The sequence below is a fragment of the Moschus berezovskii genome, chromosome 1 (assembly GCF_049115385.1).
Source record: "Moschus berezovskii isolate FMDL1 chromosome 1, NW_MosBer_1.0, whole genome shotgun sequence".
NCBI lineage: Eukaryota > Metazoa > Chordata > Mammalia > Artiodactyla > Moschidae > Moschus > Moschus berezovskii.
The window spans coordinates 134180719-134208051 of record NC_142460.1 but is presented as its reverse complement, the minus strand read 5'-3'; the positions used below and the strand labels follow the sequence as shown (position 1 = coordinate 134208051).

At 40.8% G+C, this 27333-nt stretch overlaps 1 protein-coding gene across 2 annotated transcripts in view; it reads left to right on the top strand.

Annotated features, from left to right (window-relative positions):
- KCNAB1 (potassium voltage-gated channel subfamily A regulatory beta subunit 1) overlaps positions 1 to 27333 on the top strand; it is a 450018-nt gene that overhangs the window by 366867 nt on the left and 55818 nt on the right. For both annotated transcript variants that reach the window (XM_055411178.2, XM_055411184.2), the window contains exons 3-8: positions 4607 to 4644; positions 9983 to 10062; positions 12272 to 12316; positions 15889 to 15933; positions 17741 to 17784; positions 26121 to 26207. In XM_055411178.2, the coding sequence (XP_055267153.1) occupies positions 4607 to 4644; positions 9983 to 10062; positions 12272 to 12316; positions 15889 to 15933; positions 17741 to 17784; positions 26121 to 26207 (339 nt within the window). The remainder of the gene's footprint in view (positions 1 to 4606; positions 4645 to 9982; positions 10063 to 12271; positions 12317 to 15888; positions 15934 to 17740; positions 17785 to 26120; positions 26208 to 27333) is intronic.

The window sequence follows — 27333 nt, the reverse complement described above, 5'->3', positions numbered from 1 at the left end:
AGGTATGGCAGAAAATGAAGAGGAACTAAAAAGCCTCTTGATGAAGGTGAAAGAGGAAAGTGGAAAAGTTGGGTTAAAGTTCAACATTCAGAAAACTAAGATCATGGCATCTGGTCCCATCACTTCTTGGGAAATAGATAGGGAAACAGTGAAAACAGTGTCAGATTTTATTTTGGGGGGGCTCCAAAATCACTGCAGATGTGATTGCAGCCATGAAATTAAAAGACGCTTACTCCTTGGAAGGAAAGTTATGACCAACCTAGATAGCATATTAAAAAGCAGAGATATTACTTTGCCAACAAAGGTCCATCTAGTCAAGACCATGGTTTTCCCAGTGGTTATGTATGGATGTGAGAGTTGGACTGTGAAGAAAGCTGATCGCTGAAGAATTGATGCTTTTGAACTGTGGTGTTGGAGAAGATTCTTGAGAGTCCCTTGTACCGCAAGGAGATCCAACCAGTCCATTCTAAAGGAGATCTGTCCTGGGTGCTCATTGGAAGGACTGATGCTGAAGCTGAAGCTCCAATACTTTGGCCACCTCATGCAAAGTGTTGACTCACTGGAAAAGACACTTATGATGGGAGAGATTGGGGGCAGGAGGAGAAGGGGACGACAGAGAATGAGATGGCTGGATGGCATCACCGACTTGATGCACAAGAGTTTGGGTGAACTCCAGGAGTTGGTGATGGACAGGGAGACCTTGTATGCTGCGATTCATGGGGTTGCAAATTGTGGGACACAACTGAGCGACTGAACTGAACTGACTGAAGCTGAATAAACTGAAGAATTGATGCTTTCAAATTGTCATCCTGGAGAAGACTCTTTAGAGTCCCTTGGATTGCAGGGAGGTCAAATCAGTAGATACTAAAGGAAATCAACCCTGAATTGGAAGGACTCATGCTAAAGCTGAAGCTCTAACACTTTGGCCACCTGATGCAAAGAGCTGTCTCATTGGAAAAGACCCTGATGGTGGGAAAGAATGAAGGCAAAAGGAGAAGGGGGCGACAGAGGATGAGATGGTTGGATGGCATCACTGACTCAATGAGCGTGAATCTGAGCAAACTCCAGGAGATAGTGAAGGACTGGGAAGCCTGGCATGCTGCAGTCTACAGGGTCACAAAGAGTTGGACACAACTTAGCGACTGAGCAACAACAAGCTAAATAATGCTGGTTTGTTTTCTTAAAGCATGAAATCCTGTATTCAAAGGTCCCATTTTGGAAAGTAAATTTCAGGTCACTATTTTCATATCTGGGAACTGACTGCAATGTTGAAAGAGTGAACCAAATTATTCTTTAATAAATGAATTTTCCAAAGACTATGTTGTCAGAACTGAGAAAAGCAAATGAGGTATTCATGTAAATCATTCTGAATGTCCCAATAGAAAACTATTCACAAGGTGTTGAAGACATGTAATGTCAGCAAGAAGCTTGGAACTTTGAGCCAGTCTTTGCTGCTAAATGGATATGGGACTACTTCCTTTGATGATATGAATAGTTAAAAAAAAGTGCTCTCCAAGATCACAGCACAAGTAAGCCAACAAATTCATTAAGCAAACACTGACCTGATTTTTCTCCAAGATATAGAAGAATAGCTGATTCATGATATTAATTACCAAATCCATGGCTTGTTTCCTTTTAGTTTTTTTAGCCCAAAGCCATTCCTGATAAATGAGGAAATTAATGGACTTATGCTTAGTGCCCCTTCAAAATACTGCCACCTCAGATCTGTTGCTTGACGAGTCCGAGCTTAGCCCTACCCTTTGTGAGAACCTGTTCTGTAGTAACACAATTTAGAACAGTGCCTTCTATATCCAATGGTCTGAGACCCTTTTCATCACAAAGTAATTTTGATGTTTTGCTTTGTAGAGACTCCTTGTTCAAAAATTCTTTAACCCCTCCAAAATTCTCAAAGCATCACAAATAAATATCGCTAATAGTGTGCTATTATTTATATATATGCGCTCGTTTGCTGCTATAGAAAATGCCATAATCCTGAAAGTTCTCAGCCATATTTTTAACATGCTGAGCAGCAATGTTTCTGATTATAGGAACATTTGAAAGTGCTTGTTTATGCTCTGGACACATAATTTCTGCTACATTCAAAAGAAATTCTTTTGTAAAAGTGTTGTCTGTAGAAAGGTTTAGTTGCCCAAGCAATTTTTTCACTTAATAGAGAACTGCACTTCACAGCAGATCTTTTATTGTATTCTCATTCAAAACAAACACTGCCATTTCTTCAGTCCATCAAGTTTCCAAATGCCCATCTTTTCTGTATACCAGTCATGGCTTATTTTATTATGGTGCCTTAAGTTGTAATTTTTCTGTTGTAAAGATTCTTTGTTTACAACAAAGAATTTTGTTGGAAATTCTTCACATCTACCAAAAAAGTGCACCCCTATTTTTTCTTGAAATACTGAACTCTGTTTTTTAGGAGATACACAAGTCCATTTTTCTCTAAATTTTACAATAAATAATAGCAGTAAACACATGGAAGTAAATAACACCTGCCATTTGATCTCAGTGTTGAAAATACAAAGAAAGGTGTATGACCTTTGAATAAACAGGGAGGACATCGCCCCTCAGATTCAGGGCATGTCGGCTATGTGGAGACACTGACCCTCTGTCATTAAGAGAAGCTAGAAATCAGACATTTAAAAGAAAAATCTCCCAAGATTAAGCAGATTAATCTCCTAAATTATAAAAATGTTGGTAACTTTTATTAAAATACCAAGTGGGACAACATTGTTCTTACCGGGCACAACAAGTCTGCAAACCTCCCATTTACAACCTCTGGGGATGGAGAGAGTAACAGTAAAATAATATATTGCCTCCCTTTGTTTAGCACCTGAGAACTAAGAAGAAAAAAGGTACAGTTACATCAACATGCTTCTATGGGGGTATAAATCCAAATACCATAATTAATTTTGGAAATTTACTGATGAGGTGGCAAAATGCAGCAAGAAAGATATCCTCCTCGAAGCCCAGCACGTGTGGGGAATCCTGAGTATATCACTTATTAGTTTGGTTGATGCTAGAGTGATCATCTGGATATTGGGATAATAAAATTACCTTGTAAGTTTGCTAAAATTCGTAGTGATGAAAGTATACATGTTTCTCAGTGTGCTACTGGCATCTGGAAGACGTTCCATAAATGGTAGCTATCCTGTTATTACAAAACATAAGTTTCCAACCACATTTCTTTGTTGCCCCCACAAATATGAACTGCACCAGTCACCTCCTCTCCACATCGTGTTTCCTCACCTGGCGCAGAAGCCCACGCCACAGCTCATCAGCCCACTCAAGCGTTCTGCTCACTTGCCTTGCCTGCACTCTTCCCTGTACCTGGAATACCTGTTCCTCCCTTCTTCATTCACCTACTTCCTTTGAGACTCAACCTCTTCTCAGAAGTCTTTCTTGAGGGCCACCTCCTTCCAGTCAGAGTAGAGCACTTCTTCCCCCTCCTGCCTTGTATTTGCCGTCATCATACCATTTGTCAACTAGTATTGTCAACTGTGAGGGCTTCCCAGGTGACTCAGTGGTAAAGAATCCTCCTGCCAATGCAGGAGATGTGAGTTTGATCCCTGAGTCAGGAAGATCCCCTGGAGAAGGAAAGGGCAACCCACTCCAGTATTCTTGCCTAGAAAACTCCATGGACAGAGGAGCCTGGTGGGCTGCAGTCCACAGGGTCACAAAGAGTCAGACACGACTTAGCGACTAAAACAACAGCAGTTGTCAATTGTGAGCTCTTGGAAGAGAGGAGCTAGGGCAATCACCTTACTATACTGAGCACGTGGGTGCAATGCCTTTGCCTGGCAGGTAATTAGAGCTCAAAAAAAAAAAAAGAAAAGGATCAAGGAGAGAATTATGAATGAGTGAGGTGTCTATAGCCCACTCAGTGGGAGGCAATAGCCCACTCAGTGCCTGATTCTCTCTTGCTTTACAAATGCAGATCTTTGGCAACTGGTTATGCCTCTCCTGCTTGCCTTCCCGAACCTCACTCAGCAGCTACTGCCTCTACCCCACCCCAAAGTCAATGGCAATTTCCATTCTGGAGTGGCAGGTCATAAGAGAGAAAAAGCTTAACTGTCACCCCTTGCAGCTTGGAAATGGGGACTGGAAGAACCTCTGAGAGGTTCCTTTTGAAGGAACCTCAAAAGGGTTCCTTTTGAAAAGGAATAGAGAATACAAAGTAGAGTCCTTCACTAGAGGCAAAGGAAAGGAAAATTTGATCAAAGGTCTTCCCTTCCCTTTCAGAACTGCTAACTTCTTAGTCAAGTGGAATGAAAATGAGTGTGCAGTGGATGCAGTCTTGGGGCACTGCCTACTTACACAGCAGCATATATGGTCCTAAGTCAGAAAAAAAAACTTTTAGTAGACAGGACTGCTACTAGCATATACTGGGCCTTTAATGAAGACAAGACAAGCAAAGGGATGCAGATCCCTGCTGGAGACCTTAGTGATGGAAGGAGGATGGGCAGAACTTCCTGTCCAGGTACCTTCATGAGCAACCTACTGAAGTAGCCCCGATGTAAGAAAAGTGTTTTCTTTAATACACAATATTAAAAAATTAATTATGAATAACATGCAAATATTTGTTCTTTTCCAGGAACATGGGTGACATTTGGAGGTCAAATTTCAGATGAGGTGAGTTACTTTTGTCTTCAATTATGCTGATCATAGAAAATGCAGAGCAAACTGTATTTTACAATACAGTTTCTGAGATTCTAGTATTTTAAAAGGATAATATTTTAATCACCGGAAATGGCTAAGACTGACTCAGAGATTATTTTCCACTTTATCTTGCTTCCTGTATTTTTCACATTTAGACTATTAATAGCCCTTGAAGCTGTCAATCTATTAAATGAGCAGGCTCAATAATTAGAGAACAATCAATTTTGGAATTAGTATTTAGTAACTTTATGAACTCCGGGAGTTGGTGATGGATAGGGAGGCCTGGCATGCTGTGATTCATGGGGTCGCGGAGAGTCGGACACGACTGAGCGACTGAACTGAACTGAACTGAACTTTATGAAACGGAGAAGGCAATGGCAAGCCACTCCAGTACTCTTGCCTAGAAAATCCCATGGATGGAGGAGCCTGGTAGGCTGTGGTCCATGGGGTCGCTAAGAGTCAGACATGACTGAGCAACTTCACTCACTTTTCACTTTCACATATTGGAGAAGGAAATGGCAACCCACTCCAGTGTTCTTGCCTGGAGAATCCCAGGGACGGGGGAGCCTGGTGGGCTTCCGTCTATGGGGTCACACAGAGTCGGACACGACTGAAGTGACTTAGCAGCAGCAACTTTATGAAAAGATTTTATTGCTGGCATGTGTATGCATATGTGTTTTAGCTTCACCTAGACCAAATGGTCCCAGTTTGCATTGTTCCCATTTTAGTATTTCTCAGTCTTAGGAAAACTGGGTCACCCAGACTTGGGCAAGTTAATTCAACCTCTGTTCCTCATTTTTTCATATGTAAAATGGAAAGTTCTGTTGAAAATATTAACCATGTTATGCACGTCAGACATTTATATAGCCCTCTGACCAGTAGGTTGCAGACACTAAATAAATGGGACCTATAACAATTGTATTTGCTACAGAACTCCTTTACACCTTCATTTACACATTCAGAACGGTGCTTATTGTCAAAATGATAATTCTGACGATTGCCTTTAATGATTACTTTCATGGCATAAGTGAGCTATGGAGGCGTTGAGTACCAACAACTTCCCTGAAGAAACCCCTCAGGTTCCTCCAAGCCTTCTTTGGCTTCCTTGATACCACTGAGGAGTCAGGGATAGTGTATCTAAGTGGATATACTCACTGGGCTTCAACTCACTTTGCATTAACTAGATTTGTTAGCATTTACTTTTACCAACAGTTGCCACATCAGTAAAATGCAGATGATGGCCCCTAAGATTAATGAAGGGCTCAGCCTGGTGTCTGACACAAGACAAGCTCCTTTAAAGGTAGTTCTTACTACCACTTCTAAGGAGACACTTAGGGAAATAAAGGGTCTTTTCCACAGCTCACAAGGTCACCCTGTTATTTAATAGATCCATAGGGAGGGGTCGGGTCTTCTTGTTTTTATCTGTCTGAATGCCTGTTCCTAGTATTGTGCATAGGTAGGTCATCACAAAGGGCTTGTTACAGTGGGGAGTACTTGGGAAGCAGACCTGAGGTGGAAATTAGCCTGCAGAACAGTTATTAGGAAGCTGGGCTGTGGTGCAGTCTCAGCAGTGACCTCAGCTGACCCCATGGAGATCTCTGAAGCTCAGATGGCCCCACAGAGTTGTCCCAAGTTGGGGCAAGAGGAGTATTTATATCCCTTGTATGACCAGTCATTGGACAGAGGCTGCCCTGGGAGGCAGGTCTGTCCCTGGGCTAGGTGACTCACTTTAGCCAAGTGCTTTCTGGTGACAGCATTCCTCAGAGCTGGGGAAATAAGTCCTTGAGTTCTAAAGGAGGACCAGAGTGGTCATCACCAGGGCCACTCCAGGGCTGTCTCAGGAAAGGAGAATGGAGGCAGCACAGAGGCAAGTGCACAGATATCAAAGCAATGGATGCAGACTTCAATCAGATGCAAACTAAGTGATAAGGAAGGAGGGAGGTCTAAAGTTCATAGTTCACTGTATCCAGCATGTGCGTAGCTTCTTACTGGCTGGTATGGTACTTGGAGAGGAAAAAGACAAATACACCTTCCCTTTCAGAGCAGAGGAGTCAACTGTAAAGCATATTGTTCCCCTCTTCATCTTTGCTCTGCCCTTGACAGTGTCTGTTCTCTGCTGCAATGAGCCCAACTTGCCCAGGTCAGAGGATGCAAGGCCGCCTCTGAAACAAATCATTTTAAAATTATGATTCTAAAAAACTACACAGTAAAGCTGTTGTGAATGACTGCAGAGACTTTCACCTCAATGCAGACCAGACAAATAGCTATTGTCCTTCTGGAGAGCAGCTGTGGCTCTTCCCCGGGACCCAATAGAGAGATTGCCAGCAAGGAAGACAGAAGACACAGCCAGACCACTGTCACACCCGTAGCTGAACTGGTCAAGTTAAACTATTTCCACGTGGCAGTGGAGACACAAAGCCGATACTAGCCCTAATATGCTGAGTGACATAATTATTAGTGCCACCTTAGGAGGTGGTGATGTCCCATTACTGTGTGAGTTCAGCCATTTATTGAACTCGGCAGGAATGTTGTTAGGCTTCTTTCAATTGCAGGTAACAGTGAATCCAATTCAAACTGGTTAAATAAATAAGGGAAAAATCTGTTTTTACTTTCAAATTAGAAATTCAGAGTTCGAGCAAGCCTACAGGTTGACACAATCAGAGCCTCCATTGCATTTCCTAGTGATTCTCCTAACCCTGTGTTCCTTTGTATGTCAACTTCGTCCATACAAAATAGTAAGATAGCGGCAGGCATTCTAGATCTCAGTTAGAAAAGTAACTCCAGGGCAAGTGTTGCTTATAGAAACACTGCAAGAACAACAAGGAAAAATGTCCCCATAAGTCCTCAGTCAATCTCTTCTCACATTTTGTTGGCCCAAGTGTGTCACATGACCCTCCCTGAACCACGTTAGGCCCACCAGGCCCTCCTTGCAGGAAGGTAAGATCAACTCCCTCTGAGATCTGCAGGTTCCCTAGGCGGGCAGGACAGAAGCATCCCCATTTTGCAGATGATGAAAATGAAACACAGAGAGGGCAAATGATTTGCCAACATGTGTTTATCTAATAGGGGCTTCCCTGATGGCTCAGTGATAAACAATCCTCCCACAATGCAGGAGATGAAGGAGATGCAGCTTTGATCCCTGGGTCAGGAAGATTCCCTGGAGGAGAGCATAGCAACCCACTCCAGTATTCTTGCCTGGGAAATCCCATGGACGGCCTGGCAGGCTGCAGTCCTTGGGGTCGCAAAGAGTTGGCCATGACTGAAGCTACTGAGCACGCACGCATTTACCTAGTAAGTGGTACACTCAAGCTCAGACACTGGTCCTCTGACTTAGTCCTGTGATTTCCTTTATACCATGTTCAGATCTTCAGATGTCATGATTGGGAAATGTCTTATCATTTAGTTCAGTTCTGCATCAAGGATCCTACATCTTAAAATTTCTCCCTAGATGAGATTTATTATGCACATTTCCTAATAATAATCCATTAGTATGACACATGACATAGCACAAGAATGATATACAATACAAGCGCAATAATCTCTAAAGTACAGGGCATGAGACTTCCTTGGCAGTCCAGTGGTTAAGACTCCATGCTTCAATTGCAGGGGCTCAGGTTTGATCCCTAGTTGGGGAACTAGCATCCTGCATCCTGTACTACCCAGCTAGAAAAAAACAAAAATGTATATATATATACACACAATATATATAATATTATGGTATGAAAAGCTATACTGTCTTAAATTTTAATTTATACTTAGGAGAAACATCATACTGGTGCCAAATTAGAAGCAGTAATAATAGGCTTCCCAGGTGGTTCAGTGGTAAAGAATCTGCCTGCCAGTGCAGGAGATGCAGGAGAGATGGGTTCAATTCTGGGTCAGGTAGATCCCCTGGAGGAAAAACTGGCTACCCACTCCAGTATTCCTGCCTAGAAAATTCCATGGACAGAGGAACCTGACAGGCGACAGTCCATGGGGTCACAAAGATTCAGACAAGCCTAACCACACACACAATAACATTTTAGCTGCTGTTATTCTAAAGGATTTGCATTGTGCTAGCCTGACAATTTTCTTGGTATGTCACTTTAAAAAAAAAAAATAGGAAAAGAGATTATCTTGGAAATACTGATGAAGCACCCCTAGCCCACAATGAAAAACATAATGTAAAAATCAATTTCAATTATTTGTGAGGTGTGTAATTTTTCAATTGACTAATAAGTCTATCAACAAAATGAAAAAATGTCCTTTCCCCAGCATTGTTTATTGCTGTCCCTCCAGAACCATCCCTCAAGGTGTAGTTTCTAGCTGCTCCCCATGCTCTTTTGCCACACTTGCCACTCGTGTTCAGCACAAAGGAAGGAACGAGGAGCTTGGCAGTCTCGGGCTGGCCTGGGAGGGACTGGTGCGCTCACCCTGTCCTGTCCATGTAGCGTCAGTGTGGCTGGTGGTCACTGTGACGGTGCCTGGGGCTGTGCTGAGCTGACAGGAGTTTTCCAGCAGCCCCAGCTCTGTCTAACTTTTGGTTCATCAGCACAGTCTGTTAAGCCTCCAGGGGAAAAAAAAGCACAAGCTTTTAGGTCAGGAGTTACCCAACTGCCAGAACCTATTGGCTTGGGAAAAAGAGAAAGACCAGAAGTGAAGTCACCAGGGATACAAATGACCGTCTTGGTCGGAGAGATTCCAGTGCCACAGAGAATGTTGTCAAACCAGGTGTTCCAAGCAGAGTGAGAAACACAAGGCCCTCCGCCTCACTGTGCTCCTGGGGGCTGGGCATTCTCAGCACTGAAGGAAATCCCTCAGTGCCCAGATAAGGTCTGCTGCTGCTAAGTCACCTCAGTCGTGTCCGACTCTGTGCGACCCCATAGACGGCAGCCCACCAGGCTCCCCCGTCCCTGGGATTCTCCAGGCAAGAACACTGGAGTGGGTTGCCATTTCCCTGGAGTGGGCTGCCATTTCCTTCTCCAATGCAGGAAAGTGAAAAGTGAAAGTGAAGTCGCTCAGTCGTGTCTGACTCTTCGCAACCCCATGGACTGCAGCCCACCAGGCTCCTCTGTCCATGGCATTTTCCAGGCAAGAGCACTGGAGTGGGGTGCCATTGCCTTCTCCGAGTGTAGGTCTGAGGGAAGGGGTAATTTTACCATCTTCAGGCTGGTTGAATCTTCTTTTTTTCTTTCTTTCTTTAATACAATGAGAAAAATAAGACTGGTCGGTGAGACTTCCATGTTCTTAAAGACCACCAGAGGATTCCAAGCTGCTTCCCAGGCTTGTAAAGCATTTGGCTTTTCTGACTGACCTTCACATCCGCTTGCAGGTTGCTGAACGGCTAATGACTATCGCCTATGAGAGCGGAGTGAATCTCTTTGATACAGCCGAGGTCTATGCCGCTGGAAAGTAAGTCAGTGCCTGATGCGTCTCACATGTCTCAGTTCTGGGCCCAAGAGACTCCCCCCAGACCGTTGCTGACACATTGGTGAGAAGGGTCTGTCCTTCCCACACATGCTGATGCCATTGCTTTTCTTCCCTCCTTTACCTACCTCCACCAGAACTGGGGCTATTGACGGTCTCTGGACCCTTCTGCCCACCCAGACCTTCCCACCCCTGGTCCCTGTATGAAGAAAGGACTTGGAAGCAATTGCCACAGTCTGTCACTACTTGAGGGGCAGAAGTGGTTGTGACCAGAGTGGTGACAGTGGAGACCCATAAATATTAGCTGAGTATAATTAATATAAGTGAGCAAATTCCAGCGTGGTTTTTCCAAAGCTAGTCTTTCCTTTTATAACCACCCCATGTAGTTCCTCAACCTTGAGGAGAACAGGCACATTCTCTCTGCAGGGAAATAGAGATTAAAGGAGGGATTCCCAAAGATGCCAAGAAACTGAATATCTTTTGTAAGAGGGCATTTCAGGCTCTACGCTGAGGACAGACAGGGCTGCGAAGAGGCCTCACTTCTTTTTCTGGAGAAGTTACAACTAGCTACAACCTTCTTCTGGACCCTAAAGCAGGTTTGGAGCTCTAGGACAGGGCTCAGTGATAAGTCAAAGCCCATGGGCACTATGTCTTCAGTGTCCACACCCTCTGGTCCCACACAATAAGCACATTCAACAGAAGTGGACGCCTTGGCCTCCTGCTATGAACACGGATGCAGAAAAGAAACTAAACATCTAAACTGCTACTGGAGCAGCTCTGCAATTCTCTAACAGGGCTGAGGAACATAATCACCTGCAGGCTTAACTCCTCCCCGTGCGGGTGAGAATAACAAACTGCTGAATCAAGTTCATCACTGCCTGATAAAAGTGCATTTTCCTAGCCTGGGTTTCCTCCTTTTCAAGGGCAGGGCTATGTTCAAGGACTATCAGGCAGGTTCAGAGCCCATATCCTTGATGTTTTCTGTTGTGTCCGAGGAGAGAAAATACAACTGATGAGGATTTGTTTCTTTCCACATCCTACTTTATCTCAGCGTTTTCTTCTTTTGTTGAATCCTGCTTATTACCAAAATGGGGCTAAAGCTGAAAAAGAGGGAGTTATTAACAAGTCTGTTAGAGTTCTGTTTGTATTCCTGTTGTGAAGGATAATCGGTCCTGATTAATTATTGATTGTTTGTCAGTGTGTAATGAGATAGGTTCCCACTGTGAAATGCAAGGTTGCAGGAGAGACAGGGGGAAGGAACCCTGAGGTAACAGTGTGTCTCCTTGGTTCATGCTCCCTAGCTAACCCACCTCGGGGTTTATTGCCAGGCTCTACACTCCAACAAAGATGGGACTTTTCAGCTAAGACAAATCACAGTTAGAGATGACTTGCTCTATAGAATGCTAACGGACAATGCGCTGATTACACTGATGTCTCCATTCACAAAGCCTCTGAGAGCCCACCTGCTTCTCACAATGTTGGTCTGACTGGGAGGAACCTAGAAGAAAGTTTTAGTATCCTTAAGCTTGGGTCCCAGCTGGGATAGGTGGAGGGGGAGAGGATGAGAGAGAGTCTTAAGTATAACTCTCCATGGCCAGTGTCAGTGGCAGGAAGGACACTCCCCTATGACTTCGTATATCCTGCTCTTCTGACAACGCTTGTCACTGGAACCCAGGACATTCTCTCTGTAGGCCACTGCATCTGCAGCCCTGGCTTTGGGACATCTAAAGCCACACATGGGTTCTTTAACCCTGCAAGGTCACCTGGGAGTCAGTATTTTCTGTCAGAAAAGCATGAGGTCTCACTCTCCTCTCTGGTCACAATCAGAGACCATGGCCATTAGAAAGAAACCCTTGACTCCCTTTGAATACCACCAAGCTAGACAGTTATATATAGGATCAGTGATTCAAAAACGCCAAACTGCCAAATGACTCCACTGTTTCCTAGTATCAGGACCACAGGCAGTCTCCTGCCAGAGTGTCAGGATTTGGCAGGTGCTTCTGGAATGCTCCGGGAGCAGGATTCTGCAGGCACAAGCAGAAACAGCAGAAACTGCGCTACCAGCTGAGAGTGGCTTCTATTTTCGGGACATGTAGGCACTGACAGTTCAAACAAGGAAGGGATCTGGTGTTTTGGATTGACTCTTGCATTTCCAGGATACTGTATCCTGAGACATTATCTGTTTCCCCTCCAGGGCTGAAGTGATTCTGGGGAGCATCATCAAGAAGAAAGGCTGGAGGTAATGTGTTCACCATACTCATTTAATAGCCTTTTTAAAAGACTGTTACTATTTTGTACCAGAGAAGAGAAAATAAAGTTGCGTGACACGTGACCAAAAAGACTGTCAGAAAATTCAACTCTTAGTAAAGAAATAATTTACAGTGCTTTGAAAGTAAATATTAGCGAGCTCACTACTTGCGCTTCAAAAATTAACTTGTCGTTGATCACAATGAATTACCATGAGTTGAGCAGAGGATGTTCATGAGATAGTTGTGCATAAAATAAAGTGGCATTTCATGGTTTTTGACTACGCTGTGTGGTGATCTGGTGAAGGAAGCCAGCCACAGAACGCTAATTATCTCCATACATGTATTTATGTGCATTGTTCTTTTTATTAACAACTCTGGATGCAAAGAAATGATGACCCAAGCAACCCTTGGGATAAATATCCCAAAGCTTTCTTGTCTGAGCACAGTTAGCCAGTATCTCTCCTGTGTGCCGGGAGCCCTATTATCTGGACATTCAAGGAAGTGCTTCATCTGCTGTGCTTGAGGGGTTACAGTGCATCCTATCACCTTGTAGAGGCAAAGCTAGCAGTAATGAGGATGCTATGATGTCACGGGGGTAGCGGCAAACCCCCTCTGTTTCACTGCACGTGTCAGCCCCAGTAGCCACTTCTTTCCCAACATGAGTACAGACTCAGGCAAAGACCGACAAGGGCCACCGGTTGAATTAGAGTTCACTTCTGCTCTTGTATAAGATCTGCTGATGGCCAAATAAATAACAGGTAACAGTTCTATAATATAAGTGGACACGGAAACTCGGAAGTTCCTAGAAATATGAACAAATGAACTTTGGTGACCTACTTTCTCCCTTTTCCGTCCTCTCTTTCCCCACTCCAGGGACTGTAAGAGTGTGAAGAGAAAATTGTACTCAACCTTAAATATGGAAAAAGATTCACATCCCCACCCAGTCCTCCACCTTGCCTGAGTTACCATTTCACTCAGAATGTCGACCCATCCGTCACTGCTCAAATAGGACTGTATTTCTTTCTTAGGACTGTTGTAACCATGTGCCACAAACTGGGTGGCTTAAAACAGCAGTAATGTATTCTCTCCGTTCTGGGATCCAAAAGTACAAAATAGTTGGGTAGGAGCATTCTCTTTCTGAATCCTTCCTTACCTCTTCCCAGCTTCTAGTGGTTGCTGCATTTTAACATTTTGTGAATTATAGCTGCAACTGTTCAATGCTGCCTCTGTTGTTATATGATATTCTCCCTTTGTGTGTTTGTGTGTCTTATAAAGACATTAGTCATATTGGATAAAGGGCCCACTTTACTCCAGCATGACCTCATCTTAATTTAACTAACTACATTTGCAGTGGCCCTGTTTCCAAATAAACTCACATTCTGAGGTACTGGGGGATAGGGCTTTAGCATATCTTTTGTGGGGGACAAAATTCAACCTATAACAGACACTTTGGAGATGAGTCCAATAATGTCCAGTGAAATCAACAGCAAGGTGCAGGCTGCCAGAGTACCTGAGGATGAAGGGGAAGCTTTGCTTCAGTAACTCTCTTCCCCTCTGCATCCACAGCACACTTAGTCATCACTCATCATACTTTGCAAAACTTCTTACATACCTTTTGTAGAAAATAGATTAACGTGCATCTTTCATAAAATGCTTTTCCATCTTGCAAATAAACACTCAGGCTATCCCCATGATACTGAATATTGACATCAGGTCATAACAGTTCACAGCCACCCACCTGAAGTTGTTGAAAAGATAGACCATAACATCATAGCATGAAGGCTACAAAATCAGGTTTCAACTAGCATCCTTGGCTTTTTGTCCTAAGACCACCACTTGGTAGCTGTTTTGTCCAGGGCAAGTTACTTCTCTTTGCTGTGCCTCAATTTACCGACCTGCAAAATGGATGACATAACTGTTCACAGAGCATTGTGCTGATAAAGTGAGATAAGGTGAACAAAAGAATCTTGAAAGCTGTGCTTTATCAGTGTGAAATCCTCATAATATCATTCTTCACCCACTCAGAACAGCTGCTCTAGATGCCCCCCTGAAGTCCATGATAATTCATCGGGTTATTGTCTACTCTTGTATTTGAACATAAATATTTTTATGCACACCCACAGAGGCCAAACATTTTACAGAAAGCTTAATTTGGGAAAAATAAGTCTATGGTGGTCTAAGGGTAGAATGCATGGCTTTGGCAGGGCCAACTGCTCTGAATAATCCAGAAGGCTGAACTCATTTTTTAAGATTCCATCCAGAGCTTTTTATTGAAGTTCTGAGAACATTTGCTGAAGGAGACCCAACTTCCCTGTGGCAGATTGTTATTATACTAGGTATCACAAGGTTGATGGATTAACTTGGAAAGCGCATCAGCCTTTTTGGGGTATGTAATTTCCAGATGTGTATCTCTGTAGACCTTCTGTTAGTGATTTGAATTACTTTTCAGGGAATTGACTTCAGTGGGATGGGGTTACTGACATTTTCTACAGATTTCTCTTGTTGCAGCCAAGTTGTCAGAGTTGTCACCATCATTCCCCATTGGTTATCATTAATCATACTAGTCTTTTATGTGTAAGGGCTTCAGGCATTGACTCTACGGCTGACGGAATTAATAAATGCCTTATTTCAAATACTCTTGAAGTTTGGTCTTCACCTTTGAATCTCAAATGCCTTTTTTTCCCTCAGCCAGTTCAATGAACTATATACCTTGAGAAATTAAATTGTATTGAGCTCTATATCCCAATTTTTAATTATGACTATAGTTCTCAAGACATATTTCATATTCCACCATCACAATAGTGCAGTTGCATTTCCTGCCCTTGGGTGTGGTTTTGAGGAGGTAATGAATTTACTGACAAGATTTCTACATTTAATTCCCTTAGGAATAAAGTGGTGGAAGTTTGAGTTAAGGATTTTGAGGTTGTTTTCCTAAAATAATATTTTCAATTAATAAGAAGTTGAATGGGAAGAAATTTGATTCATATTTATTGATTAAAGTTATTCTATTTCCATGTACTTTCCTGTGAAGGTAATTGGTTGTATGACTCTTTCCAACTGGTTGGAAAGAGTCATAATTCAGAGACACTAGGGTCCATGGTTTTTGGCAGGGGGTGTATGGAAAGTTCATGATCAGTCAACACTATGTCAGATGCTTGGCGAGTATTAGTGGCTGTCTACTTGGGTTCCTAAAGCAGTCCATCCTTTAAGTTTTTTGACTTTACTCTTCTCACTTTCCATCCTGACTCTCCATGCCTACCACTCACCTTTGATTGCTACCACTCAGTCACCCGCGTGTTATCATAGTCCTTCCTCTCCCGGGTCTTCCAGGTAAAGCTTCCTTCCCTTCAGACCTCTTTCTCTAGGATCTGACTTCAACTGCCCAGTCATCAGCTTCCCTTTGCCCTTACATTTCAATGACATGAATGAACAAATTTATCCTTTCACCAGTTTTAAAATGTGAGGTACAGTGAATTATTTCTAGTGCTATAATAATAATATGACTCAACCGTATAACCAGCAATTTTAAAAATATTTCTCTCTGTGTTTGTTCGATATATAGGAGGTCCAGCCTGGTCATAACAACCAAACTCTACTGGGGTGGAAAGTAAGTCAAATGTCTTTCCTTCTCTACTTTACAGGAAACAGCTAGTAGTTCATGCTTTAATTATTTTAGGCAACCATTTTACATCTAACATACTAAAATTAATTGGTTTGGAAAGAAAGATTTTTTTTTTTTGTCATACTTGAAGGAAATTGCAATTAGCCTAGGATTCAATTTTTAGCAAGATACCCTCAAAGTAGTTTAGTGCAAAGCATGTGGTCACTTGTTACTAAGTGATTCATGGAGATTTTCAAATACCAACCTCATTCTTAGAACCATTTCCAAAATAGAGTTCAAATTTCAGGCAAAGAAAATAAGCACATAGCATCACAGAAGAAAAGCTACTTAAATCTGCCAAAACTCAGACTTCTACAGAAAGCAGTGATAAAAATATCTTTCCTGGCCCCACGTGTAAGTCTCTGATCATTTCTGCAGAGGGCTCTGAAAATGCTGATCAAAACGACTATCTCATCGAAGAAAAACAGGAAGCTGCCTGTATCACTTTCTGTCAGGTTAAATGAAAGAGTGGTCCTCTCCCTGTTGTGGGATACAAAACAAATTTCACAAGTTGAATTGGCTTCTGATGGGCCCACCAGTGTTTGAACTGGTTCTTACATTATTAAGCAGGTCTTAGCAGACTGGCCTCTTTGACAAACATGTGAGAAAATAGCAGGCTATTTCATATACTTTTCATGGAAATCTCAAAGATTTTCATGGAGTCTCAACAAAAGAAGAAGACAAGTACAAACAAACAAAACCTCATTTACTTCCCTATAATTCATAAGGAACAGTTAAAGATAAAATTAAAGGGGAATCTTCTAATGAAAACACACACTCATATTTTATTGTTGTTTTTAAGTTTGTTTATGATGAATATGAAGATGGAAACATGGATTTTAGATTCTTATGCCTATTGTAGTCTATTAAAAAATAAAACCAATAGTACCTATAAGAAATGTAGGTCTACGTGTATACTGATTCATGGTGCCATTGCTTGGTGCTTTCGCAGTGGAACTGAAAACCTTGCCTATAATTTAGAAATAAACAGGAAATGTGACAATCTGCAAGAACCAGTATATAGTGGAGTACTACATGCAATATTATCTAATATACTTAAAAGATGTAAAATCACCAAAAGTGAATGATAGACTCCTGTGTTTTAAAAAGGGGTTGCCAAAGGTATTGATGTTAAAGAAATAATTCATCAGTACTTTAAAACTCAAAGACATTTCTGTCTAATTGTCTAGAGTTTGAAAATGGTCTTGGCAGGCAAAAGTCCTAGTTAAAGGTTTTTTCTTGTTAGGAAACTAGTTTAAGGAAGACTCAGTACATCACATTTTAAAAGAAAACAGCTATTCATTTTCTTTTGAAAGGCAAATGGCACTTTCAAATTTACTTCCCTTTTCAGAAAAGTCAGTGCTATCAGTAGCCTAACAATCTTATAGTAAACTCACAAACTGATGTCATGTTTTTTATTTTTGTTTGGTTTAGGATTGGTTAAGAACACAGGGGGAAGGTTGAGCCATTTGTCAAGTATCAAATTATATATGGACAGGCATACATGGCTGACTTGTTATTTACATGGTATGATGACAGTGATGGTTAATTCATCTCTGGGGGGTCTCCAAAGAAAACCCTCCTGATGTACTGCCCACCAGTCTTCTCTCCCCAACCTGCCATGATACAGACTTGCCAAGAACAGGCAATAGCATTAAAAATTCAGTCAAGAATGATTATTCTTTTGTACTTTGAAACCGATTTTTTAAAAAGCACACCCCACTCAAAGTCATTTGCTTCTTTTTCTTCTCAGAGCTGAAACAGAAAGAGGGTTGTCAAGAAAACATATTATTGAAGGTGAGTACTGCTGCTTCCATTTTATTTTCATTTGTGGGTTGCCAGTTCAAGAAAGGTATCAACCAAATAAGTTCAAAACACATTGGAAGAGGAAGAAGTCTGTCTATGAGAAGAACAACAATCAACCATATGTTTCTTCCTGAGGGGTGAAGTAATAATATACAGGGGAGAATGAGAACTCAAAAGAAAATGACTGGATTTTCTAGTATTATTCTTTACAACTTATGCTAACATTAATAAAGCACTTCCATAAGATTTCTTAAAGTGCTTTATTGCGCTATCATTTATATACCATAAAAGTTTACCCATTTAACATGCACAATTCATTGGCTCTGAGAATATTTACAGAGTATGCAGTCATCACCATGCTTCTGTTAGGTAGTTAGAATAGGAAACAGGAGTCCAGAATGGCGGTGGCTAAAAGACAAGAGAGGGAAAAGCCTGTGAAAATAGAACAATGGAAGGTTGAGGACCAGAGTGAGGACCTCGGGTGGGACAAACGGCACTCCTGGTGAGCCAAATTTACACAGGGCAGGCCCAGGGGGAGGACAGACATATAAAAAGAGGAGCCAAAGGGCCGGGGGTCTCTCTCTCCCACTCGTGCACATCCTCTCTCTCTCTCCTCTTCGTGTCTTTTGGGTTGGCATGCCCCCACACCTCAAGGATGTATTTTCCTTTATTTTCTAAATAAAACTGAGGGAGCTATAACACTGTCCGAGAGCTGTGATGTGCCGAGGGCTTTAATGTCCGTTGCTTCACATTTTTGTTGAGAGGAGACAGAACTGAGGAGATTACACTCCCCTGACACTTCCATTTTAAAACACCTTCGTATCCCCCAAAAGAAACCTGACACCTACTTACAGTCACTTCTTATCCCCTCCTTACACTCTCCCACAGGCCAGGCAGCCACCAAACTACTCTTATCTCCATGGATTTACCAATTCTGGACGTTTCATATAAATGAGGTCATATAATATGTAATATTTTGTGACTGGCTTCTTAGCATAAAGTTCATCAATGTTGTGGTATGTATCAGTATAAGTGAAAAAAAATGTTTAAAGGGGCTGCCATATGTTTCTAGTATCTTTACACTAGTTCATGAACTATTTCATAAAAATTCAAGATTTTTATACCTTTATATTCATAATTAATCATTGAGGCAAATGATTTTTCTCCTTTTTAAAACTAATCTCACTTATGAAATACTAAAATCACCAAAAAAAAAAAAAAGATGTACTCTAATCCCACTACTTTAAAAATAAAAATAAAAAAATAAATTCCTCCCTTTGCTCACCTCATCCCATTCCATCGTTTCACAATCCAGTGCATATCCTTCCTTACTTTTCCCTGTAGTTATACTGACTTCTCTGTCTACCTGTAAACACTTACTTATAAGCACAAAAATATATGTATTGATCACTAACTGGTTTTAGTATATTTGTAGGCATCTGGGTTTTGAAATCAGATGAACATTAGTTCAAGTTCCAACTCTGTCATTTATAAGCTGGAGTACTTTAAGTACTTAAAGTTACTTAATCTCACTTAGGCTCATCTCCTGGACTATAAGATGGTACATAAATATCCTGCCTCACAAGGTTACTATTTTAGGGACTGAACTTAGATTATTCACATAGAGCACTGTGTCTGTTATATAATAAGCACTCAGTAAATGTTATTTTTGTCATCATCATCACCATCATCATTCTAATAATGCACCTACTAGTATTCCTTCTATGAACACTAAGTAACATTCTGAAACTGCCACGATGAATGACCACTTTCTAGCTCTTGAGAAAGCTTCCAAATTCCTCACCCAAACAAAATCCCTTCTCAGGTCACATGTCCAGTTTGACATTGTACAGTCAAACCCAGCCTTCCTCCCCAAACTGTTACCATTCCTGCTCTAGTATTTGCCCCAATGATGTGTGTCATCTACCACAAAGATTGTCAACAAGAAAAAATCCAAGTCTTCAGCTTGTGTACCAAGCTGAACAGATATGGTGGCAGTGTGCTGCCTAGAAAGTCCTTGTTTTTCTTTTCTTTCTGATCTAATTGATTCCAAAGAGATTCAGAAAGTGGTTTACAATAGCAATCAACAAAGAAATAGAAAACCGATGAGAAAAAGAATAGAGAAGTTGTGCTACTGTCTTTTCACCCAGTCTCCATTGCTTTAATATGTACCAGTGTGGATGAATGATTTCAGAACTCTTTTTCTCTCCTTTTTAAGTCAGGTTTCTTCAAGCCTCATACAATTTAATAGAAATACCTTAAATTTTCTCCCCCTTTAAATAAGTTGGGAATTCTCTTACGGAACTAATCTCTCAGGATGGATAAACCAGTTCAACTGAAATTCAAGCTGACCCAGATTCAAAATAATACAAAATTTCAAATTTTTCAGATTGAAGAAGAATTGGGATTAATGATTATAATGTTCTTACTGTTGGTGTTATTTTGCAGTTTACAGTGTCAGCCAAAGACGAAAATACTCTTGAGTGCAGGAGAGTCAGCTCAAAGGATATTTCTAGGCACACTGAAATTAGGGAATTGAGTGAATTTTACAGGAAAAAAAAAAAAGAAGGGACATGAGATTTCTAGACCCAAAATAAATTTTGAAGAGGTTTACAAATCATTTTCCTCAGGGTTCAGTGGGACTTGTCCTGTGAGGAAGGTGACCTTATTCAAGATTGGAGTTTCATATGCACATTAAATTTGAGAAGTACTTTTGAAGAATGAGACAGAAGTCCAATTCTTGTAGAGCTCAGGCCACCTGTATGCTGGATGACCTTGGCTACCTAAGTTACTTTTTAGAGTATAAAATTAGTTTCATTTGGGTATAATGCAGTTTTGAAAAACAAAAGACCTTTTCAACAAGCCTTAAGTCCTTGACTTAGATCCAGTTAGAAACAACATTTTCCTTAGATTCACAAGGAAGGAGTGAATATATTCTATACTCCTATATTCATTTGGAATATTCTATACTATATTCATTCGGAATCACAAGATCCACTCAGGCTCTGAAAGTCTATTTATTAATTTAGTCATTCCACAAACATTCATTAAACTCAAATTTGTGCCAGTGTTAAAATTTAGCAGATCCAAGCTCTTTAGTATCTAACATGAAAGAATGGAAATAGTTTGGTAAGTCAAATTGTAATCATAAGTAAAGTGTTTATTTGCTTTTATAAGCAAAAGCTGTGTCTGTCTGTATTTGCCTTTCAGGTAAGCAACAGTTTTGTTATGTGATTCAAAACACAAACCCACTGTCACTGTTTTAGGAGTAGGAGATGAAAAATATTTTAAAAAGCTCCGCTTAAGACTTTTTAATGAAGGGCAAATGTCAAACCCTACAATCTGAACTTTTTAAAAAAGAGACAATTGATAATTTTCAATTAAAGAATAAATTTCATAATAAATGGATTCACTACAGGGTTCCTTTCTGATGTACCATGTTCATCGTAAATTGAAACCATCCACCCCAAATAATCATGTTTCATCATGGGAGGTGTACCCACTTATTCTAGTACAGAACAGTCTTCTTTAAGAAGCATGTCTCAAATCGTGACTGAAGGTCTGACGAGAAGAAGCTGGAAAATTAAATGGAGAAGCCGTGCACATTATTTAAGGCAACATCTTTTTTCAAGCCTGACAGGAACACAAATATGCCATAGGCGTAGAAGATGATGACACGGCATATTTGAATAGAACCCTTGCAGAATTTCCAAACTACTCACGGCCTTATTTCTACAGAGTTAAACTTGCCACAGTGAACACATGACCCACTTCTAACCCTGCCAACCTGCTTAATGTCTGAAATGAGCATATTTCTATAGATGCCTGTGATTAAACTTCAGAACCTAAAAGGGAGATTAACTTCGATTTCTTTTTACTATAGTCACTTGAAGGCTATTTTCTTTACATAACATAATTTATCCTCCTGTGAACTTTTGAGGAATTTCCAGTTAACTTCTAGACATTTCCTGAGAGCAGGAAACGTTTTTCCTGCTCCTCCTGTTTTCACTCCCACAGATGCTGTGTTAGTGCCAAGGGACAGGCTAATGTCAAAAGTGCCTTCTCAGACTTCCCTGCTGGTCTAGTGGCTAAGGATCCACCTGCCAATTTGGGGAACATGGGTTTGATCCCTGGTCTGGGAAGATTCCACATGCCATAGGGCAACTAAGCCCATGCGCAACTACTCGGCCCATGCTCGGAAGCCCATACTTGGCAACAAGTGAAACCTCTGCAAAGAGAAGCTCGAACACTGCAACTAGAGAGTAGCACCTGCTTGCCACAACCAGAGAAAGGCTGAAGTAATGAAGACCCAGAATGGCCAAAAATAAAAGAAATAAACAAATTAAAATCTAAAAACCAAAACAAAATTGCACTTCAGCAAGTACATTCAGTGCATGGGCTCACTTATGTCCTTAGGTTATGATTAGCCATCTCCATTTGGATGCCCCTCTGGAGCCAAGGTTAATGCATTTCCACACATCTACTTAATACTTGGCCCCAAGTCAGAGCTCAACAAACTTTTGCTCAGTGGAAATAGAACATGACTATTTGTTTATTGGAGATAAACTCTAAATGGCTCTCAAGAAGACACTTGTTAGCAAGCCTTTATGTTGCTACAATTTAGCTACAAGATTAAAGCATCCAATTAGAAAAAGGCAGGACTACCTGATTTGTTTTGCAGTCACATGAAGGATGGAAACAGAAAGATCATCTAGCTCCATTTTGTGTTTGGAAAGATGAGAATACTAAAGCCCAAAAGGGCTAAAAGACATTGGCAGGGTCATTCAGACCCAGCCAGAGCTGGGTCCCAAGCTCTGTGTCTCACCTGCACAGGCACCTCTCCTCTGAATGCCAGACTGGCCCGTCCACCTGCCGAGAGCGCTGTGGGGTTGACTGATGTGCTGCTCAGACCCAACACGGCTCCCACCACTGACCCGTTTCTCCTGTGACTTCATTCACTAACAGTCACATCATTCTCAGGCCAAAAATCTGTGTCCTCCTTGATACCTCCAGCTCCACACTCCATATTCAGCACACCTAGAGTCCTCTTATTTCTACCTATACAACTTGTCCTGAACGTGAACACGTCTCACCAACTTGGTTCACGGGTGGTCTGCTGCAGTGACCTCTTTCTGGTCTCCTTTCCTCCTTTCTCTCTGGCCCCTCACAGGTCACTCTCAGCAGCCGGGTATCAGTTCAGAACACAAATCTGATAACATCATTTTCCTGGCTTAACTCTCATTTCCTTACCCCCTCACCAACATTCTGCTATCTCATGTGGAGTAAAATCCAAAATTCATACCATGGATTACAAGGCTTTATGTGATTAAGATTTTCAAAGTGAGTGGACAGTGCCTCTTAGGAACACAACCTCTTTTTACTTCAGTTCAAGGTCAGAGTAGGGATTCAGTGGACAGAATGAAACCCATTATTTCTTTTTTTAATTTTATTTTTATTTATTTTTTTATTGGAGGCTAATTACTTTACAATATTATATTGGTTTTGCCATACATTGACATGAATCCGCCCCGGGTGTACATGTGTTCCCCATCTTGAACCCCCCTCCCACCTCTCTCCCCATCCCATCCCTCTGGTTCATCCCAGTGCAGCAGCCCCGAGCATCCTGTATCATGCGTTGAACCTGGATTGGCAATTCGTTTCACATATGATAATATACCTGTTTCATTGCCATTCTCCCAAATCATCCCATCCTCGCCCTCTCCCACAGAGACCAAAAGACTGTTCTATATACCTGTGTCTCTTTTGCTGTCTCGTATATGGGGTTATCATTACCATCTTTCTAAATTCCATATATATGCATTAGTATACTGTATTGGTGTTTTTCTTTCTGGCTTACTTCACTCTGTATAATAGGCTCCAGTTTCATCCACCTCATTAGAACTGATTCAAACGTATTCTTCCCATTATTTCTTATATTCTTATGTGAATACTCTTGACTCTTGGCCTAAATATTAAAAAATTTAAAAAAAGGCTTTCCAGAGAAAGAACTGAGAAATGAGAAATGATTGAATACAGAGAATATTGTCATTATATCAAGTTCCATGTCATTATTTATGGATACACACACTTGAACAATGAACCTATACCAATAAATTCTCTCAATATATACTGTTTACCCCATAAGTATAAATACTACATCCATGCATCTTTAAACACCCAAAGCCTGCCACAGTTTCAGAATCAAATTGAGACTCAGTACATGTTTAAGACACTGAAGAAAAATACTTATATCATCACTGATCACACCTCATTTCAACAGGGTCAAGTCAGTCATAGCTTTTTCTCCTAGTTACTCTTAGCCCTGGCTGAGCTGTTAAGAAGAGACACAGAGGTAGAAGACCATCATCAGAAAGTAGAACTTTGTTTCCAGTGCCAGGCATGGGCCAGAACTGTCACTAATGACTTCCTTTTCAAACAAGGAGGTCCAGTGAAAATCTTTTCATTTAGTCTTTGGCACCACTTATCCTGAACTTTTCTAGATGTGAGCACCACTGTTATAATTACCTCACTTCTATAGACTGTTAAACCTATCAAGTGCTTGCCAACTGATTTTATTTGCTCTCTGGAGTGGTGATTCTGAAAGTTATAAGTATTGTTATCTCCACTACAGATTAGAGAACCAAGTCACACAAAAAAAGTCAAATAACTTTGTGGGATAGCAAGTGGGATCACATGCTAGAGTACAGATTTTCAGCCTTGGGATACCCTGTTATTTGGGCTTCCCAGGTGGCACTAGTGGTAAAGAACCTGCCTGTCAATGCAGGAAACATAAAGAGACCTGGGTTTGACCCCTGGGTTGGAAGATCCACTCCAGTATTTTTGCCTGGAAAATCTCATGGACAGAGGAGCATGGTGGGTTGTTTGCTTGGTTATCTTTTCCGCTCCTTACTTCCTCCATACATATAGCTGCTTCCTGAGGGGGTTCATATCATAATGCTTTTTAAGGTAAATTTAATTTCAAGATGCCCATTGAGATAGCTGGTAATACCCCAAGCATGAAGGTCACCACAGTTTTTAAGGATAGGCATTAGACCTTACCTTACAATACCTGTCAGTCCTAATCTCTTCATGAGTGCTTCTCTTAACAAGCTACCATCACAGACAATCAATCTTTTCTCAATGAATGAAAAATTATTTCCGAAACTGGATTCAAGCACTCCATTTTCCTGTCAGAAAAGTAATTGTGGCTGGCCAATAAACCAGTTTGAAAAATCAAATTTAAATGAGCCAGATTTAAATTTATAAGAGCCTCATTTAACATGCAATTAATTTTATGCCTATAATAAAAAGAGAAAACCCTCCAGTCTTCCTGTGGAATTAAATAGGCTGATAAGGAAGTGCTGTGCCTCTTAGAAATGAAATAAAGTAATTCTTGAACACTGTCATCCTTTTGGTTGCATAATATTGTATACAATACATCCTATTTCAGGGAAGTATTAATTTTACTGAAATTAAATTTTTTTTCTGAGTAATCATAGTAATGTGACTCAGTGGTTAGAGTTGAGACATAAATTATTGGTTAAGCTTGTTTTAAAATTCTAACTCTCTCTTTTTTATTACCCCTTAAATCTTTAGAGCTTCTAGTGGTTTTGTTTCTTCTCAAAATAAGGGGGAAAAATAGAAATGGTAGGACTCAGCTATATTTAAGGTTCTCCAAACTTTGTTCAGTTAGTATAATGTTGAGTGAAACCTTCATTTGCCAACCCTTTTATTCCTATTAAAACCCGTGTGTATATTGATGAGATTGTCAATCTTTTATTGGTGATTTACACAATTTTTATATTTTGGATGTGCAATAAATATATATCCATCACACTATAAGCCCATTAAGTAATTCAAAATGTGACATTAACTTGCATTTTTCAAAAAGAAAGAAGTTAAACTTTTAGGCTGCTTTTTGTTCTAAACTTTGCTTCTGGGTTCAGCCACACAGGAACTACTGTGAAAGGTCATTACCAAGTGTGGGTTTCCAGTAAGCACTAGTACTGCTGAGAAAGTTCTAAGGCTTTTCTTTGCTGGGGACGATGTCAATCCTTGATATATTTTTAAAGGGTTCTAGGAGCCAGGGACGGGGGAGCCTGGTGGGCTGCCATCTATGGGGTCGCACAGAGTCAGACACAACTGAAGCAACTTATTAGCAGCAGCAGCAGCAGGGGCCAATGAACACATCATTGTATTCAATGTCTTTTTGAAACTAATCCAATGCTTTTTTTTTAAAGTAAATTCTTGAAAGAAAGCAAACTTCAGCAATTTCTAATAGTGCTCATGTTTAGACTTTTTGAGATTTTTCCTGCTTCTGTTCCCAGGACTGAAGGGCTCCCTCCAGAGGCTGCAGCTCGAGTATGTGGATGTAGTTTTTGCAAATCGACCGGACAGTAACACCCCCATGGAAGGTGAGTGAAGAAGTTTACTAAACAACCCTAAAGTTATTGATTCTAGCTTGATGACTTATTCCACTCACCGTAAGAAATGAAATATATTCAGACTTATTTGATTGAATGTGAAAAATAAAAACCTTTCCCGTCGATCTTTCAGTTTCATATTTACCCGCAAAGTTAGTGCTCTACGTCCTGCATCTTCATTAATTTTTAAGCATCTTCAGGCACTGGGAGTGTGTGTGTATGTTAGTAGCTGAGTTTTGTCTGACTGTTTGCAACCCCACGGACTGTAGCACACCAGGCTCTTCTCTCCATGAAATTCTCTAGGCAAGAATACTGGAGTGGGTTGCCATTCCCTTATCCAGGGGATCTTTCCAACCCAGGGAAAGAACCCAGGTCTCCTGCATTGCAGGCAGACTCTTTACCATCTGGGCCACCAGGGAAGCCCTCACTGGGAGTGTGGCTCCTGCCATTATGGTGCTTATTTTCTCCAGGTTTGTTTCACTTCTGTGAGTCCATCAACTAAAACAATAAACATAATTGGAAGGGGAGTTTACAACCCAGCCATCATTATTTTGGAGTTCTCTGAGGGTCTTCTTATTTTATAATGACTCTAGATCTGATTAGTTTCCAGTCTGTGATGATAAGTGCTAAGTGCTACTGTGAGCAGAGACTTTATAGGAGTGACTATTTCAAAATGAGACTCTTCGTTGCAATCTGGTTTTTGAGTCTCAAGGAGCTGCAGTATTTTATCTCCTTTCTGTTATAACTGCTTGAAGACAATTTAAGCATCTCCCCATGAAAGCTTTCAGAATGTTCCTAAAACCAGGTTTTCTTCAGTTTGTGTTTATTTATGGAACCAATTGAGAAAGAAGATAGTTTGGGAGGAAAAATTTAAAAGAAGGTTCTAGTTAATTGAGATTTATGCTCATATAAATATTCACATACCTGAGGTAAATGAGAATGAAAATATTTGGGGAAAAGAAGGGAAAAAATAATATTTTGATTATTCAAGGCTTACTATATGACATGGATTTATAAATTTTTAATGAATTAGAACATAACATAAAATTACACTAAAGGTAAATTTAATTTTGATGATTCAAAAAGTAGTTCTGGATCTTGTAATAAGTCAGGTTCT